Genomic DNA, 19851 nt, shown 5'->3' on the forward strand with positions numbered 1-19851 from the left:
AAATATACTCAGAATAAATTAAATGTATTGTATTCCATCATGTGATTGGACACTTTCGCACGATTGACTTTTGTGTCGAACCGAAAACAATGCACTAAAAAAAATCATTTAGATATATCTTATTTTGAAAGACGACAGCGGAAATGCTCGAATGTCGCTTGTGACACGACGCCGGCTATCAGCGTGGATCAGAAGGGGGAGGATGTAGGCGAAGTCTGCTGACATCTGCATGCCATCGGTTTCTTTTTCTCGGAGAACCGAGGGCGACAAACAACAACCGACACGCCATCGGAAGGACACCCGGACTCATGTGACTGACTGTTGGCCGAGGTAGGTGACGTCGACACGTTTGTCTTCTCGAAGAAATGCTTCGTTGTCCTCCCTGTTCGAGCATAGGCGGCAAAAGTCTCGCTGTTTTCAATCAGAAAGTTAAAAATGAAAAAGAAAAGGAAAAAAATACATTGCTAAAAGTAGTTATTCGAGTCGTGTACTTGAGTAAAAGCTTAAAAAAGTATATTTTTAAAATGTCCTCAAGTCCATAAAAAGTATGTGTGTGTGTGTGGAACTATATACAGTGCTACCTTGGCTTACGAACTTAATTGGTTCCCAGACAGTGTGTAAAGCGAAAAGTGTGTATCCCAAAAATTACTTTCCCCATAGGAAACCATTAAAATGAGAATAATCCGCTCCCAGGTCCCCATAAAACATTTTCTACTTTCTAATTTTCTAAGCCTTAAAACGACACAAAATATACCTTATTTTATGTATAATAAATGTACTATGGTATTATAATAATAATAAACTGTACTGTATCATAAAGTCGTTTTATTTACCTTTGGCATGGTCATTGATGGAATGGAGTGGCCGGTTTCCTCAGCGTTAAATACTTCATGAGGAACGTAACCTTCTTCTTTCACCATTTAGAAGAATGATCCCTTGTAGGTGCTTTCTCTACGATAATTGTGTCCAGTTCTTCATCACTTGTGTTGAACAGTAGTTAAAGGCAGTAATAAATGTTCATATATTTAATGTTCGTAAACCGAAATGTTCATAAGACAAGGGGTTCATAAACCGAAGTATCACTGTACTGTGTAACATATAATGGTTTAAAAATGCCACAAAAGTAGCCAGTTTTAAGCCTGAAAACGGGAGAACACGAATGAGAAACTAGCAGGGATTGTGGTATCAGCTTAACACCAAAAACATTTTTTTAAGTATTATTTTTGGAACCTTTACCACTAATTGAAAGTGGGGAATGCCAGAGTGTGAGGGAAGGATTTCGACTGCATCTCAAGTTCTCAGAGAGGCTGGCAGGGGATTGGATGTTGTATAGGTGTCACCAATCAAAGGGTCTTTTTGTCCTCCGGCATCTCTGTTTTGTAACCTCGAGACGCCCCCCCAAGCTCCTTGGCGGGGGTCCAACCTGGGTTTTTTTTTCTTCCTGTTTCCATTAAAAAAAAAATCTGCCAAAAACGTAAAACGGTGGATGCATTCACAGTATTAGAGATGAAAAACTGAGGAGGAAAAAATGGATAACAGACTGTTATCCATTTTTATTGGTGTTTTGCATTTGACTAAAAATACTGCGTGTTTTGGGTGTTTTTTAGATGCTATAAAACGTTTTTCTGATGTCAGTAAGGAAACAAAAAAGTGATGTCGGTTGTCCTGTGTGGCGCAGGATTTGCCCTCCCGGGAGCTGGCTGCCATGAGGGGCCGCTGCTCACGCAAACTGGGCGTGCTGGCCAAGGCGTTCTTCCTCCTGTGGCTCTTGTGGCTGGGCTATCATCTCCTCGTCCTCTCCCCCTCGTCATCGTCCTCGTCGTCCTCCGGCGACACGCTGCAGCTGGATCGTCGGAAAAATGACGTCGTGGGGAATCCGGCCAAGCCCCTTTACGCCAAGCCGGCGGCGGACGTCGACGCCCCGGGCGAGTGGGGCCGTGCGGCGGCCCTCAAACTGAGCCCGGAGGAGAAAGCACAGGAGCAGGATAGCGTGGAGCGCTATGCTATCAATATTTTTGTCAGCGACAAGATTTCCCTTCACAGACACATCAGAGATAACAGGATGCCCGAGTGAGTGGGAAGGTTTGGTGTTTTTTTTTTTCCAGACCATCTTAATGCATAAAATTTGATATCCAATCTCACAACAATAATAGAAAAACAAATAAAACAATAAATAATAAAAAAATGAATGAATAAAGGGATAAATTAATGAATAAATAAACAAAAAAATAATTACAGAGAAAAATAAATACACAAAAAATAAATACCTGAATAAATAAATGCATAAATAAATGCAAAAACAATAAACAAAATAACTAAATAAGTAAACAAATACATAGAAAAATAAATAAATAGATTCATGATAAATAGATGGATCAACTGATAAATAAATAGAAAATCAACTAAACACAATTTAAAAAAATAATTCAAAAAATAAATACAAACCACAAATAAATAAATAAGTAGGGTAAACAAATACATAGATAAATAAAAAAATAGATAAATGATGACTACATAGATAAACAAATAAAGGAATAAATATGTAAATAAATGTGTAAATAAATATGTAAATAAATGTGTAAATAAATAGAAAAATAAGTAAACAAATAAATTGCAATACAAAAAAGAGAAACAAATAAATAAGCAAATAAATACATAAATGAATAAATAAATCGCTGTTTCACCAGATGCCGCAATAAGCAGTTTGACTACCACCGTTTGCCCACCGCCTCCGTCATCATCGCCTTCTACAACGAGGCTTGGTCAACGCTGCTCAGGACCGTCCACAGCGTTCTGGAGAGCACCCCCGACATCCTGCTCAAGGAGGTGATCCTCGTCGATGACTACAGTGACAGAGGTGGGAGGACGATGTATCTGAAAAGTCTCCAAAAGGCAGATAATATATCGCTTTATGATGCTAATAAAATATTTGCGCATTCAGTGCCCATTTGAGTTGTGATATATTATGAAATATTGATTTGCAGCAAATACAACACACATCACACCAATGCTGATCTGCATATAAATGTACTTACATAATACACATTTCCTATTGGTCTAAAAGTAACCTTTTATGTTTCAATGTTATTATTTTTTTCAAGGTTATTTAAAAACCCAGCTGGCGGAATACCTCAGTCAAGTCCAGCGCGTTCGTCTCATCCGCACCATCAAGCGCGAAGGCCTCGTCCGAGCCCGTCTCATCGGCGCCAGTTACTCCACCGGCGACGTCCTCACTTTCCTGGACTGCCACTGCGAGTGTGTCCCCGGTTGGATCGAGCCCCTTCTGGAGAGGTGGGTCCACGTATCCCATTGGATAACTACAGTGATACCTCGGTTTACGAACCCCTTGGTTTACGAACTTTACGAACGGTACATTTATGAAAATTGTACCTTGGCATCCAAACTTTTGGGGACTCCACAAATAACCCGCACAAGCCATCTGTACACTTGATGCAAAAAGCTATCAACCCAGCTAAACAGAACACAATTGATGAGGAACTAGATAAAATTATCGCAGAGAAAGCACCTACAAGTGATCATTCCTCAAGATGGTGAAAGAAGAAGGTTACGTTCCTCATCAAGTGTTGCGTTCCATGCCATCAACGACCATCAGAAAGGTAAATAAAACAACCTTATAAACTGTACTGTATAGTACAGTTTATTTAATTATAATCCCGTAGCACATTTATTATCCATAAAACAAGGTATATTTTTTGTAGTTTTTAGGCTTCGAAAATTATAGTAGAACATTATAAGTAGAAAATTATGTTTTATGGGGACCTGGGAACGGATTATTCTCATTTTAATGGTTTACTATGGTAAATTACTTTTTGGGATACACATTTTCCGCCTTACACTGACTGGGAACCAATTAAGTTCGTAAGCCAAGGTATCACTGTATTAGTGAATGTAATAATGACGTAACAAAACCAGATCTGAATCTGCAAATTGTTTCCGGTCTCACCGATGGTGACCTGTTTTTTTCAAGGATCGAGCAGAACCCCCACACCATCGTATGCCCCGTCATCGATACCATTGACTGGAACACTTTTGAGTTCTACATGCAGCCGCAGGAGCCCATGATCGGGGGCTTTGACTGGAGGCTCACCTTCCAATGGCACGCCGTGCCCGAACGGGAACGCCAGCGACGCACGTCACGCATTGACCCTCTCAGGTGAGTTTTGTAACATGCTACCTACATAACTAACTAACTAACTAACAACTTGACTAATTAGATAAATAACCAATTGACTATCGAGCTACCAAACTGGTTCTCCAACTAACTACCTACCTAACTAACCAAATGAGTAAATAGATAAATAAATAACTATACAAATAAAGCTATAATAAATGAATGAATGAATGAATAAATACATACATATATAAATAAATTGTATGGTGTTGAAAATAATATTGATATTAATGCACGGAGGATATTATATGGATTTCATACCCCCCCGCCACCCCAAAAAAATGTGTAAATTCCTGTAAAAGTTATCATTTTTTACATATTAAAAAAATAAATAAATTGGCGTTTTCGTGTTTATTATGTTTTAAGTCATTATCAGTCATTTCATCTGTGCTGTATGTCATGCATATTAGCATATTTGACAATAAATCTGCCTTTGACTTTGATATTAAAAAAAATCATCATCATTTGGTATGGAAACATTAAACGCACGTCAAATTACGCTGACTTCCAATCATCGTCATGTATTTTGTCCTTGCTAGGTCGCCGACGATGGCGGGCGGCTTGTTTGCGGTCAGCAAGGCCTACTTTGAGCAACTGGGCACTTACGACACGGGCATGGAAGTGTGGGGCGGAGAGAACCTGGAACTCTCCTTTCGGGTCAGCGCTTCATTTCCACGAGCGCTACACCCAATTGCTACGCGGTCAAAGTTAGCGTAGCAAGGTGCTAGCGTATGCGTCATCCTCAGGTGTGGCAGTGCGGCGGCACGCTCGAGATCCACCCCTGCTCGCACGTGGGCCACGTGTTCCCCAAGAAGGCTCCGTACGCTCGGCCAAAGTTCTTGCAGAACACCGTGCGGGCTGCCGAAGTGTGGATGGACGACTACAAGCAGCACTTCTACAAAAGGAACCCCCCCGCAAAAAAGGTGAAAAGGTTCAAATAGGGAAAGACCTCCCTGAACTCTTTCCGGTGGACAACAAACACGACACTTTAGTTGACACTAAATGGGCATTTTTCACCTTTCGAGCAGACGTCGAGCTCACAAAGAATAATATTGTTTGCTTACAAGGTTTACACAGTGGGCAAGAATAACCTCCACAATGGACAAGGAATGCTAATGCTAACTCGTTTGACATGATCAAGCATTTTAAAACCGCTCAAATAAATTGCCCACGTGAATAGCAATGAATTACAATTCGTAAATAGCAAACCGAGAGGCCATTTTGAGATTTGAGAACAAATGGCTGAATCTTGATAATATGAACTCTTAAAGGACAACCGACGCCTCCGGACAAGTTGCGTCCATAATTTGTAGAATCACTTCAAATGACTTCTACTGAGCTTATTTTACAAAGATTCCACCACATATAGCTATATTTTATGTTTTAAGACTCGCGCTGAATATTCAGGAAGTTTTGTTTTCGAGTTGATGACGATGCTTGACGTGACGTCACTGAAGGAACACCCCTGACCGAGAAAGCGACACACAATGCATTTTGGGTACTTTGTTTGCTCTGAAAACTTCGTGTTGATGGCGAAATTAGAAGGAAAACACATAAATAACGCGATGGTCAATCGTTGTGTTGCACCAAGACTACTATTTGATACTAGTTGACACAAATTCCCAGCAGACAAATCAGCCCATTTCCAACGAAGCTTGGGCGCCATCTTGTGCATTTTCTGGGACGCTACATTGGAGTCCAGACGCCTCAAAATGAGACAGATGGACTTCTTTAATCGATTGCAAACATGTATGCTTTCCTCTTCAGAACTATTTGAATCATATTCATAACTGGATGAGTAACAAGAAAGCATCTTCTCCCAATCTGAAGCCATTGTTTTGATTCTCGAGCAAGGCAAGATGTCCTGGTGTGACGTCACGAATAAGGGGGCGGGACCTTCTGAAACTGGCCATTTCCAATTTCATTTTGTAGTCGTTTTAGGACACTTTAAGTCATTTTTATTGGTGTTTTGCATTGGACTAAAAAGATCATACTGCGTGTTTTGGGTATTTTCGATGCTATCAAATGTTTTTTGTTCTGATGTCAGTTAGGAAACAAAAAAAAAAAATGGTGTCGGTTATCCTTTAAGATGATAATGAGGATATTGATTTTTTTTTTTGGAGCTAACAGGAGAACTACGGTGACATTTCCGAGCGCGTTCAGCTTCGAGAGCGACTACATTGCAAGTCTTTCCAGTGGTACCTGACCAACATTTACCCGGACTTGCACGTACCAGAAGACAGGGAGGGCTGGCACGGAGCTGTAAGTGGCCTCATAATCTACATGGAATTTTTTTTCTTAAAATTATGATCATTTTTTAAAACTCTATTTATTTGTTTTAAATCCTCCAATGAAGGTGCGCAGCTCGGGAATCCGCTCGGAATGTTTGGACTACAACGCCCCGGATCACAATCCCTCCGATTCGTACCTGTCGCTGTTCGGATGTCACGGTCAAGGAGGCAACCAGGTGATTGGGCCCCCGTTTGATTGACAGCTCGCAAATGGGTCATATTTAAAAAAATAATAATAATAATACATTTTTGTCATTTACGAATGTTACATTTGTGTTTTAGTACTTTGAGTACACGTCCCGGAAGGAAATCCGATTCAACTCTGTGACGGAGCTTTGCGCCGAGGTACCCACGGGCCGGGCAGCCATCAGTATGAGGCGATGCCCCGGCGACCGTGAGCCCACGCCGGCATCCATCTTGTGGGACTTTCCAGACGTAAGATGTCTTCTCACTATCACTATCGGCCATCTTTGTCCCTCAATTCTCATCCCACCTTGTTTGGTTCTTTGCCAATAGGACAAGAGCATTTATCATCCGCAGTCCAACAAGTGCATCACGGCCTACCGCACCCCAGAAGGCCGTGCTCATGTCCGCATGAGGCCTTGTGACCCACTCGATCCAAACCAGCACTGGAACTTTGAACGGTAGACATCGGAGGCTGAAGTAACTTCCTCTTTCTCTCTTTTGCTCTCCCTCTCTCTCTCTCTCTCTCTCTCTCTCTCTCTCTCTCTCTCTCTCTCTTCTCTCTCTCTCTCTCTTTTGCTCTCTCTGTCTCTCTCTGTCTCTCTCTCTTTCTCGCTCACTCTGTTTCTCTCTCTCTGTCTCTCTCTCTCTCTCTCTCTCTCTCTCTCTCTCTCTCTCTCTCTCTCTCTCTCTCTCTCTCTCTCTCTCTTTCTCTTTCTCTTTCTCTCTCTCTCTCTCCCTCTCTCTGTCTATCTATATTTATATATAGTTCGTATATAGTATACAGTTCGTAAGCCGAGGTGTCACTGTATAACGGAAAATAGATTGTAAATTCATTTTAAAAAGCTAATTTTTCATATTTGCGTTTTATTATGTTAAAAAAAAAATATTGAAGGTGTTGAAGGTTGTTTTGAGGCCTAAGGCAGCTGTTTCGTGATATCACAAAAACAGCCGCATCCTGACCATTCCATACTTTTAACACTAGTAAGTGCAATTTTTACCCCCCCCCCCCCCCCCCCCCCCCAAATCATCCGGATTGAATTTTTGTGCCTTTTTGAAAGTATGCAAAGTATGTGAGCCTAATGCTGCCGCTGCGATTTCATGCCTTTTAAATGTGATTAATCGAAGGACAACGTGACTGTCGGATGACCTTTGACTTCAAACTCGCCTCTTTTGGACGTTATTATGTCTGACTATACTTGAAGTTGATATGAAGCGTAAAAACACTGATAAACGACAGGTGGGTTTTTGTTTTGTTTCTGGTATATTGTCGTTAATTTTGAGGGATGGAAGCACTTATGAGACTACTGATGCAATGCAGGGATTACTTCATTTGAAGGGAAGGAATTAAAAACGTTTCATAAATGCAATTGCCTTGTTTTTTTTTTTTTGATACACGGTCTCACTTTGAAGCGACTTTGTGGTAATCTTGGCGAATGCTATAACGCCCCCTGGCGGAAAAAAAATGAACGAAACGTCATATTGATTATTTTTCAAGTTAGTTTGTTACTGTTATTACTGCCAATGCGACTCTTACACTGCAATCAAATAGAAATAGAGATGTCATATGTGCACGCTAAAATACAACGATTTACAAATATGAAGCTATTATAGTAACTTTTACCCATTTAAAGCAACCTATAAAGTCTTTAAAAAGAATATTTAATAAGTTATAATTAATTATTAAATCATAATGATGATGAAAATAGCAAAAACATTTTATTGCGAAAAAAAAAGTAATTGGCATAAAAGGTACATAAAAGCAAAAGTAAATCAAACGCAATGGATTTCATTAAAATAGCAAACATTTTATTGCGATAGGAAAATCAATAGAAAACGAATATTTTATTTTGAAATACAGGCGGAAACGAAACTAGTTTCTGACAACACATTGCGGCGGCATATGACTAAATAAAACTTAATGGATTAATTAATTAAAATAGCAAATGTTATTGCGAAAGAAATAACAGAATTGTCATCAAATGGATTGGATTGGATTGGATTGGCCATTAATTAGTCTCGCAGTGAGTGTGGTGGTGTGGAAGATGGAGGTTACTGATTCGCTGTGGCGACCCCCTGAAGGGAAAAACCGAAAGGAAAAGAAGGAAACAATAGCAAACACATTTTATTGCGAAAGAAAGAAAGAAAAAGGGAAATATATCTTTTATTTCGAAATACAGGCGGAAGCGAAGCTGACGACACAGCGGCGTTTGACTAAATCTCTCGCCAAAGTTAGAATTGACCTCGATAGACTCATTTACTCGGACTAAATAACAAACCTAGATGACTAATCCGGGTAAATAAATAATCCCTGTCGACTAATCCATTTATATTTGTCTCTGTTGGAATGAATGGAGTCACGGAGGTGTGAGGAGCGCAGCAAGAAGAAGAAGAAGAAGAAGAAGAAGAAGGAGGAGTAAAAGCGATGTCAATGGAGCTGCAATTAGTGTCTTGGCGACGGACCAAGTGACTCCAGTTCCTCACCGAGCTGGAACCCGACCGGCGAACGTCTCGTTCGGCTGAAAAAAAAACCTCAAGGAGGAAGCCACGACATGGCCGTCTATCAACGGAAGCGACTGAAACTTTTCCTCGGGGGCGCTGCCTTCTTAGCTTTTCTTTTTGTCAACTTACGGGACATCCCCGAAGAACTTCCTCAAGAACCTCGTGAGGTGCATGAACCGGACCTGAAGAAACCGGTGTACGAGAAACCCCCGTTAGACCCGAACGCCCCCGGGGCACTGGGTAAACCCGTCATATTGACGCTGAACGCCGAGGAGAAGCGAAAGGAACAAGACAGCATCTCCAAGCATAAAATCAACATCTACGTCAGTGATATGATCTCTTTGCATCGGCGACTTCCTGAGAGATGGAACCCGCTGTGAGTATGTCATCCAGATAACAACACTCATCTGCATTTTCCATTTCAACTTTACAACCACGTTCACAACAGCAGAACTTGGAACAAACCACGTCACAGATCACATGACATGAATTATTCACACACAAAAAAGATAATACGTACAATGGAAAATCTAAAGAGTTTGATGGTTCTCTTTATTTGCAACGCCACAAATCTCCCAAAAAAACGGCAAATGTCATGCTTGAGTCAAAAGTCAATAAAATGTTCTGATTTTAAAGGACAAGCGACACCATTTTTTTGTTTCCTAACTGACATCACAAAAACGTTTGATAGCATCTAAAATACCTAAAACACGCAGGCTGATATTTTTAGTCAAATGCAAAAGACAAATAAAAATGACTTAAAGTGTCCCAAAACTGACAAAAATGACCTCGGAAATGGTGAGTTTCAGATGGTCCCGCCCCCATTTGTCTGATGTCAGTTCGGAAACAAAAAAATGGTATCGCTTGTCCTTTAACACTTGTCCTTCTTTATACTTTTGTAACCCTGACACATTTCCTTCGTTCTCACGTATGAATACTGAATCTTTCATTCACATGACAACTTGCTTTGTGTGAAGTGCCATTAACTTTCTCAATGCTGAAATTCCGCCTGTCATACCAAAACGTTCTATTATGTGAACGTTTCACCTCCAACAATTGCACATTGCACTACGGTGTGCTATTGCTAAAAGTTTGACTCTCAAAAAAAGTTACATTAAAATAATAATAATAATAATAATACATTTCATTTGTAAGCGCCTTTCAAAACTGTCAAGGTCACTTTACAGTCACTGGATCAGTTTTTCTCCGGGTGAGCAGCGGGCGCCACATGCGCCAGTGTTCACTCAACCCGGAAGTAACTCAAACAGATAGAAAACTAGCTAGCTAGCTATTAGATATCTAATAGCTTGCTAATAAATAGCCAAAAAAGGGTTTAAACTCTTTAAACACACAACAGGAGATGTTTATGTATTTATATCTGTATTTATTTATTTACTCATCTATTTATTTATCTTTTTTTATTTGCGCTCTCTCTATTTGTGTATTTATTAACCTATATTTATTTACATATTTATTTCTACATTTCTTTGTTTATTTATTCATGTATGTATTTAATTGTTTATTATTTGTCATTCTATTTTTTTATTTTTTTGCGAGCCATTCATTTGTGTATTTCCCTATTATTTATTCCTTGACATACGTAGTATTTATTTCTGTATTTTTACTTAGTTATATATTTATTTATTTGCTTATTTATTTACTCATCTATTTATTTATTTATTTATCATTTTTATTTTTATTAGCAACCTATCTATTTGTGTATTTATTAATTTATCTTTATTTATCTATTTATTTCTGCATTTATTTATTTGTTTATTTACTCATTTATTTATGTATTTATTTATTTGTCATTTTATTTTGTATTTTTTATTTGCGACCTATTTATTTGTGTATTTACGTCTTATTGACATATGTAGTATTTATTTCTGTATTTTTACTTATTTACATTTATTTATGCATGTATTTATTTGTTTATTTATTTACTCATTTATTTATGTAATTATTTATACAGTTATTTATCATTAATTTTTTTGCAACCTTTTTATTTGTATATTTATGAATTATTTATTCATTTACACATGATTTTTTATTCATTGATTGATTATTGATGATGTAATATGTATATATTTATATATATTTTGTTGTTGTTGTCCCTGAGCCGACATTTGCGTCTCGCCGCAACTATTATTCCATTGCAGCTGCCGTGACGTGCGTTACGACTACCGCTCCCTCCCCACCACGTCGGTGGTGATCGCCGTCTACAACGAAGCCTGGTCCACCCTGCTCAGGACGGTCCACAGCGTCCTGGAGACGTCCCCCGACATCTTACTCAAGGAGCTGATCCTCGTTGACGACTACAGCGACCACGGTGAAACATCTACGCTTCGTACGCTCGTTCCCAAGATCTGAAAACGTCTTTCCAAGCCCCGTTTCCATCACGTCCTTTGACAAAATTCCAGACTAATTGCTCCAACAGACGCCTCAACCTGTTGTGCAAGCTCCTTAGCAAACTTAAAAATTAATGTCACACAAGTGCTTTGTGACTGTCAGGTGTGTCGTTGCGTTAATTCCGTTGCAGTCGACACAATGTCAATGTATGTTTAGGGTTGCTGCGAACATTGCAAATATCCATTTTAACTCATTCACTGCCAGACCATGTGCAAAGGGTTTTTATAATAATCCATTTTATTTTTAAGCGCCTTTCGAAACTCTCAAGGACACTTTACAGTCACAGGATCAGTTTTTCTGTGGGTGAGCAGCGGCAGCGTTCACTCAACCTGGAAGTAAAGATAGAAAGCTAAGTAGCTAATAGATAGCCTGTAGATAGCCAGCTAGACAGCTAGCTATATAACTAATAGATAGCCAGCCAGATAGCTAGTTAACCGGCCAGTTAGCTAATAGGTAGCAAATAGATAGCTAATAGATAGCTAATAGATAGCCAATAGATACCCAGCTAGACAACTAGCTGTATAACTAATAGATAGCTCGCTAGCCGGCATTTATTTTATTTATTTATGTATCTAATAATAATAATAATAATCATCATCCCATTTTTGTCATTTTCACTCAAATTGCATGACCTGCAGAATACTGAGTTTTAGGACTACATAAACATTCAATTCAACGTAAATAACCTTAGACTCTCTTATTTTATCAGAAGAAAATGAGATAATGGGTCGGGAGTTATCTGAGCTTGAAATGGGGGCAGCTGCACAAAATACAATACAATATATAATGATTAAGACAGCCACTTAACAACAGCTCAAGCTGTAACAAAGCGCTAACATGGACAAAAGGCAAATGCTGCCCCCTCGTGGAAGGGAAAAAACATGACCAGAGGTCTGACCAGTGCTTCATCAGCACCCCTCGCAAGAAAAAAAAAAAAACCCGAACAAATTCAGGAATGTCATGCTTTTCAATTCCCAAATAAATTCAGGAATGGCAGTGAATGAGTTAAAAGTTAAATCGGCATAATTTTTATTTGTTACTTTGTTTTTTACATGATGCACATCAATCACTTATTGTGCAAGCAAGTAATTATAACATGTATTAAATAGTTTGATTCATTTTTATGCTTTTGGGAACATTTATGTCCGCATTTTGCGAGGCTTGGAACGGATCAGGGCATTTACATGGCAAACACGTCTCAACTGACTAAGTGACACTTTACAATTCCCGAGTAAATTCGGCAATGGCAGTGAATGAGTTAATATCCTTTTTTTTTAATTCAATGTCCCCCAATCGCGTGTATTTTCATGAATCAGTTGATAACATGAATGTAAACCAACGATTTTCTTGAACCTGTTTTATTTTGTCAAGCCCACTTGAAGGAGCCTTTGGAGAAGTATCTATCCAACTTGAGAAAAGTGCGTCTGATCCGTGCGACCAAACGGGAAGGTCTGGTGCGAGCACGCCTGCTGGGGGCGTCGTTCAGCACTGGTGATGTCGTGACTTTTCTGGATTGCCACTGCGAGTGTCACCAAGGCTGGTTGGAGCCTCTTCTTCAAAGGTACTGGACACTCTTCATCAGTGAGAATTTGTTTTCCTTCCTTTTGAATCCACTTGTAGTCTTCTATGACTTTTGTTTTGAAAGGGCAACCGACACCATTTTTTTTTTGTTTCCTAACTGACATCAAAAAAAACGTTTGATAGCATCTAAAATACCCAAAACATGCAGGCTGATATTTTTAGTCAAATGAAAAACACCACTAAAAATGAATTTAAATGTCCCAAAACTACTTCAAAATGACCCCGCAAATGGCGAATTTCAGAAGGTCCCGCCCCCTTGTTCGTGACATCACACCAAGATGTCTTGCTTTGCTCGAGAATCAAAACAATGGCTTCAGATTCAGAGAAGATGCTTTCTTGTTACTCATCCAGTTATGAATATGATTCAAATAGTTCTGAAGAGGAAAGCATAAATGTTTTTAATCGATTAAAGAAGTCCTTCCAGATCAATTCGAGCCGTCAGGACTCCAATGTAGCGTCCCAGAAAATGCACAAGATGGCGCCAAAGCTCTGTTGGAAATGGGCTGATTTGTGTCAACTAGTATCAAATTGGTGCAACACACAAAGCTTCACCATGGCGTTATTCATGTGTTTTCCTTCTAATTTCGCCATCATCAAGTTTTCAGACCAAACCAAGTACCCAAAATGCATTGTGTGTCGCTTTCTCGGTCAGGGGCGTACCCTCCGTGACGTCAGGAATCATCACCAACTCAAAAACAAGACTTCCTGAATATTCAACGCGAGTCTTAAAACTTAAAATCTAGCTATATGCTGTGAAATCTTTGTAAAATACGCTCAGTAGAAGTCATTTGAAGTGATTTTACTAATTATGGACACAACTTGTCCGGAGGCGTCGATTGTCCTTTAAATCAAGTTGTGTGTGATTGGCCAGGATCAAGGAGGAACCGACAGCCGTGGTGTGTCCCGTTATTGACTCCATCCACGCGGACACTTTTGAATATTTAGGCAACGCGGGAGACCCTCAAATTGGCGGCTTTAACTGGGGCATGGTCTTCAAGTGGAACGCCATTCCAGATCATGAGATGAAACGGCGGAGGTCACCCATTGATGTCATCAGGTACCCCCAACCCCCACTCTCCCCAAAAAAAAGGAAGAAATCCCATCTTGGGTGGCTTACTGGGTTGTTCCATTCGGAGATCCAATTAAAAATGGCAGAATATTTCATGCAGTTACCCTGCAAAAATGAATGACTTTCACACAGAGCTCCTGTAATGTAACTGTATTTTATCCGGAGACCAATTAGAAATTGCAAAAAATGTCATGCAGTCACCCTGCAAAAATGAATGACTTTCACACAGAGCTCCTGTAATGTAACTGTATTTTACCTGGAGACCAATTAAAAATGGCAGAAAATTTCATGCATTTACCCAGCAAAAATGAATGACTTTCACACACAGCTCCTGTAATGTAACTGTATTTTACCTGGACATCAATTAAAAATGGCAGAAAATTTCATGCATTTACCCTGCAAAAATGAATGTCTTTCACACAGAGCTCCTGTCATGTGACTGTATTTTGTCCGGAGACCCTGTAAAATGCACACCACTTTCACCCACAGAACCTAATGAGCAATTATTTCACACTGAGATCCGGCCTCTTTCATACGGAAGCCCTGTAAAATAACCATCAGCATTTTTCTCGCCTCCTGATTTCAAATTAACTTTTATTTCAATCATGAAAAGAAATTTGAGCTGGCTGCTTTAATGTGAATCGCATTTAAGGTAAATGTCCCTTTTTTTCTCCAGGTCTCCCACGATGGCCGGGGGTTTGTTTGCTGTTAGCAAGAACTATTTTGCCTACTTGGGCACGTATGACACAGGCATGGAGGTGTGGGGTGGGGAGAACCTGGAATTCTCCTTCCGGGTAAGAACACAATTTACTGTTTAATAATAACAATTGTCTCACTTCTTTGTGAAGAATGTCAAATGTAAGACAAAAAAAAAAACTAACAAACGCGAAATCAAGTGAAGTTATATTTGAATGTTGTGGAACAATATAGCTTGAAAAAAAAATACATAATATATCAGTCACTGATGTCCATCATGAAACGCAAATTCCATCGAAAATTGTCCTCAGCACATAATTGACTGAATGTGGCACACTTGAAAACAAAGCCACTGCTAAATGTTAAATAAGCATCATTTTTATTCTGTTCTTTTCTTTGTTTTTTTTAACATTATGCACAACTCCCACTTGTTGTGCAATAATGAAATTATAACATGTATTAAATATTTGGAATAATTTTTTTGCTGTTGGGGACATTTATTTCTGAATTTTGGGAGCCTTGGAACGGATTAGGGCATTTACATGGAAAACACGTCTCAACTGACAAACTAATGATAAAATTAATGCGCTGCCGAACTAAAAGATCAGGTAAACCTATTCATACACTTTTGTTTAAAATATCTTTACTGCCGTCTGGAGACGTAGCCATTCATGACAGACGTCTGAATTCTGCAGCCCTCTGCCAAGCTATTTATTGAGAGTATATGCACATTTAAGTGATACATTAGTAAAACATAGTTTTCGTGATTAGAATACCACACCTCTTGAGTTCTAAGCACGAACAGCTGTAAGCAAGAAAACATTGTCTTTTCCATGAACTGATAAATTTGTAACCTGGCTAATGAGCTCTTCCTGTGAAAGAGTTTCAAGTCGTAAATTGCTTCGGTGATAAAGGAGTTTCCCAAGTACTAAATTCTGTCCAAGGCCAGATCTCTTAGATGAAGATGACAGTTTAACAGGCTGTGTCTGTTGACCTCAGATTGACCCCAGGTTGTCTGTGCTTCAATTGTGTATTCGAGTCACACAAATATTTAAAATTAATATGTAAAATTTAAATATGATAATAATAATAATATAAATAATAATCTCTATCATTTAGGAATTAACTTTTCTGATGTAAGAAGAGAGTCTGAGGTTTCCAACGCTGTATTAAATGTTTATGTAGGCCTAAAACTCAATATTGTGTGGGTCCTGCAATTTGGACTGAAAATGACAAAAACCCTGGCACTGGACTGGACACATTTTTTGCACATCGCCTGGGAGTAAATGAGTTAACAATATTTTTGTTCCTGGTGAAAATTCTTTTGATTTTTTTTTTTTTGGGTTCCGAACATGGTCATGGAACCCGCTTTGCTTCCTTTCAGATTTGGCAGTGTGGCGGCAGCCTGGAAATCCACCCGTGCTCCCACGTGGGCCACGTCTTCCCCAATTCCGCACCGTACGAGCGCAAGAAGGCGCTGGCCAACAGCGTACGCACCATTGAAGTTTGGATGGACCACCAAAAGGAATTTTACTACAACCGCAACCGCCGTGCCCGAACGGTGAGTCGCTCGCTCGCCGAAGTGTCATTTGTCGATTCGCCAGGGCGTCAACTGTGTAATCAAGCTCGCGCGGCGACGATCAAGTGACGCTTGATGATGTTTTCACACAGATGACATGAAAAATTGATGACCTTTTAACACGGAGAAGCTTGCGAAATTAAATGCCGCAAAACGAATACAGTGATACCTTGGCTTACGAATTTAATTGGTTCCTAGACAGAGTGTGTAAGGCGAAAAGTGTGTATCCCAAAAATTAATTTCCCATAGGAAACCATTAAACTGAGAATAATCCGTTCCCAGGTGCCCATAAAACATAATTTTCCAATTTTCTAAGCCCTAAAACTCCACAAAATATAACTTATTTTATGTATAATTAATGTGCTGTGGTATTATAATTAAAGAAATAAACTGTACTGTATAATAAAGCCATTTTATTTACCTTTGTGATGGTCGTTGATGGCTTGATGGAATGGAGTGGCCGGTTTCCTCAGCATTAAACACTTGATGAGGAACGAAACCTTCTTCTTTCACCATCTTGAATAGAGGACCAAAACAAGCCGGCTGCCATTTTCTTGTTCGGAGACCAGGCTCGTTCGCGTAACGACACGTCACTCATTGTGGCAGCTCCGTGTGTATCCCGAAAAATAGTTCGTATGCCAAGGTAAAATTTTCTTGAATTTAACGTTCGTAAACCGAAAAGTTCGTAAACCAAGGGGTTCGTCAACCGAGGTATCACTGTACCTTCCAATAGGAGCTCTCGTTGTGTTTCAGGAATATTTTGGAGACGTTTCGGAACGCCGTCAGCTGCGGGAGAAGCTAGGATGCAAAAACTTCCAGTGGTACCTGGACAATATTTACCCTGAGTTCTACGTCCCGAGAGATCGGCCGGGATTTTTCGGAATGGTGAGAAATATCTGCGACGCTTAATTCAGTTTTTTGTTACGCTTTGATTACGTATAATTATTTAAAAAAAAACACTAATTTTTGTATTTATTTTTTTTAGCTGAAAAGTGTGGGAAAGGCCGATTTTTGTTTGGACTACAACACTGAAAGCAAGGACAAAAGGGTGATTTTGTATCATTGCCATGGATTAGGCAATAATCAGGTTAGCAAAAAAAAAATGTATTATTATTTACATTTATTTTATTTAATTACAAAATTATGTGACATTTATTTTCTTTTAGTTTTAATTATCTTTTCTTCAATTTCCTGCCTTTGTTTAGATTTTCTTTTGGTCATTTTCCCTTCTTTTTCTTTCTTTATTTTTAAGTTTTTTATTTTTAGACGAGCTATAGTACTTCCTTTTTTACATTTTGTTTTCATTTATTTGGGATTTGCCGTTCCGCAGTTCTTCGAGTATTCGTCGGACGGCGCCCTCCATTACGGCATGGGCACCACCTGCGTGGAAGGTGACAACATCAGCACCTACCTGACGGTACAACCGTGCGCCACACCCAACATGGCTGTTCTCACGCAGCAGAAGTTTGATCTCAGGGAGGTACGTAAAAAAATGATAGAAAAAGTAGCCAAAATATATGACGTTTGGAGTCAAATGTCTTATAGGACGGCAGCCTGCTCCACGTCGACAGCCTGAAGTGCGTGGAAGCATTTTACAATCCGGAAGATGGCGTACCGGCGCCGTCCCTGCGGCCTTGCACGGGTAGCTTGCAGCAAAAGTGGACTTTTCAGCAGTAGTGACGATGACATCACATCGTTTTTTATTTGTTTATTTTTTTTTGCGGCACTTTTTATTCATAGAGCAGCTGGATTTTATGGGCAATTGCTTTCTGGAGGGGATTTATTTATACGTACATGTGTTTTTTAAGCAGCCTTGTGGATTTTAGCAGGTTTTTTTTTCCTCACAAAAAGAGGCAACTTATAGTTCGTCCTGTAGAGGGCGCTCAAGTCCCTCCCTTTGACTCCCATTGGACAAACTGGAGATCAGTCAAGGAATTTTCACACTGAAAGGGAAACATTTTCCCCCTTCCCACATTGACCTTTTGTGGTACGAGGCTTTAAAAGACTAAAACAAAATCAATGTTTTGAAAATATTGATATTTCAAGTTTTTCTCTCATTGTATTTTGTTTTAAGTTTTGTGATTTTTTTTTCCCTCTGTTCCACATTTTCTTAGTTTTTATGTTGTTTTTATATTATTCTTCAAATAATGATAAATATTTGATGGACTTTAACATGTCCGCAACAATGATGCCCTTAAGTGTTTAGTATGAGGGAAAAAAATGGATTGACTTGAGTTTTGGAATTTGATATGTGGTAGATACAATTACAGTCAACTTTATTGTCAAATATGCTAATAGGCATGACATACAGCACAGAAGAAATTACAATACAGTGATACGAACTTAATTGGTTTCCAGACAGTGTGTGTAAGGCGAAAAGTGTGTATCCCAAAAATTTATTTCCCATAGGAAACCATTAAAACGTGAATAATCCGTTCCCAGGTCCCCATAAAACATAATTTTCTAATTTTCTAAGCCTTAAAACGACACAAAATATACCTTATTTCATGCATCATAAATGTGCTTTGGTATTATAATTATAGAAATAAATGGTACTGTATAATGAACTCGTTTTATTTACCTTTGTGATGGTCGTTGATGGCTTGATGAAATTGGATTGGATTTGCCTTTATTAGTCTCCCAGTGGAGCAATTTACATTTCACACACACACACACACACACACACATATATATATATATATATATATATATATATATATATATATATATATATATATATATATATATATATATATATATATATATGCACTTCAAAATGTAGCCTATATCATCACCTCGTATACTTCAATTTCATCCAAGATGGCACCATTTAGCTGCTCGCCATTCACCCCCTCTCTTTGGCCGCCCCTTTTCTTTAATCTTTTGGCGGCATCCATGTGAAACGTGTTGGGGGGGAAAAAATAAAATAAAATGTCAGGATTCTGTCAGCGCGCCGCAGAAATGCCTCGCTTGTGATGCAGGGTGGCAGAACACGCCGTGCCCGTCTCCCATAGCACATATGTGTCTTTAATGATAATGCAAAACAAGGCTCCCCCATGGCTTGAGTCTTTGGAAATGCTCGGGATTCAGTTGTCAGGGCGACACATACACACACACACACACACACACACACACAATACACACACAGCGTCTGGGCTATTTCTCCACTGCATGTCGCTTCACTTTATGTAATCTTCAATACCCAGAGCAGTGCAGGAGCTGCGGCTGCATACATTAGATGACACACTTTCACTTCCAGGAGGGAGCTGGGAGAATGCGCGCTTCCAAATATGCCAATCCCAATTGATAATGTGGTGTTTTTTTGTCAGATCACGTTGGCCTACAAGCT

General features: G+C 39.3%; 2 protein-coding genes across 2 annotated transcripts; both read left to right on the plus strand.

Annotated features, from left to right (window-relative positions):
- Window positions 1–172: 172 nt before the first annotated feature.
- On the plus strand, window positions 173–7236 carry galnt4 (polypeptide N-acetylgalactosaminyltransferase 4). The gene is made up of 11 exons (XM_089023330.1): window positions 173–330; window positions 1679–2070; window positions 2688–2857; window positions 3102–3291; window positions 3989–4174; window positions 4732–4849; window positions 4939–5115; window positions 6323–6454; window positions 6549–6659; window positions 6766–6918; window positions 7000–7236. The coding sequence occupies exons 2-11, from the start codon at window positions 1706–1708 to the stop codon at window positions 7129–7131; spliced, it is 1734 nt and encodes a 577-aa protein (XP_088879456.1). The 5' UTR covers window positions 173–330; window positions 1679–1705; the 3' UTR covers window positions 7132–7236.
- A 1199-nt stretch (window positions 7237–8435) lies between these two features.
- Window positions 8436–19125, plus strand: galnt12 (UDP-N-acetyl-alpha-D-galactosamine:polypeptide N-acetylgalactosaminyltransferase 12). Its single transcript, XM_089023331.1, has 10 exons — window positions 8436–9544; window positions 11328–11497; window positions 12949–13138; window positions 14030–14215; window positions 14904–15021; window positions 16308–16484; window positions 17256–17387; window positions 17488–17589; window positions 17833–17982; window positions 18048–19125. The coding sequence occupies exons 1-10, from the start codon at window positions 9219–9221 to the stop codon at window positions 18177–18179; spliced, it is 1683 nt and encodes a 560-aa protein (XP_088879457.1). The 5' UTR covers window positions 8436–9218; the 3' UTR covers window positions 18180–19125.
- Window positions 19126–19851: the final 726 nt, after the last annotated feature.

The sequence above is a fragment of the Hippocampus bargibanti genome, linkage group LG20 (genome assembly GCF_051943395.1).
Source record: "Hippocampus bargibanti isolate YZ-2025 linkage group LG20, ASM5194339v1, whole genome shotgun sequence".
NCBI lineage: Eukaryota > Metazoa > Chordata > Actinopteri > Syngnathiformes > Syngnathidae > Hippocampus > Hippocampus bargibanti.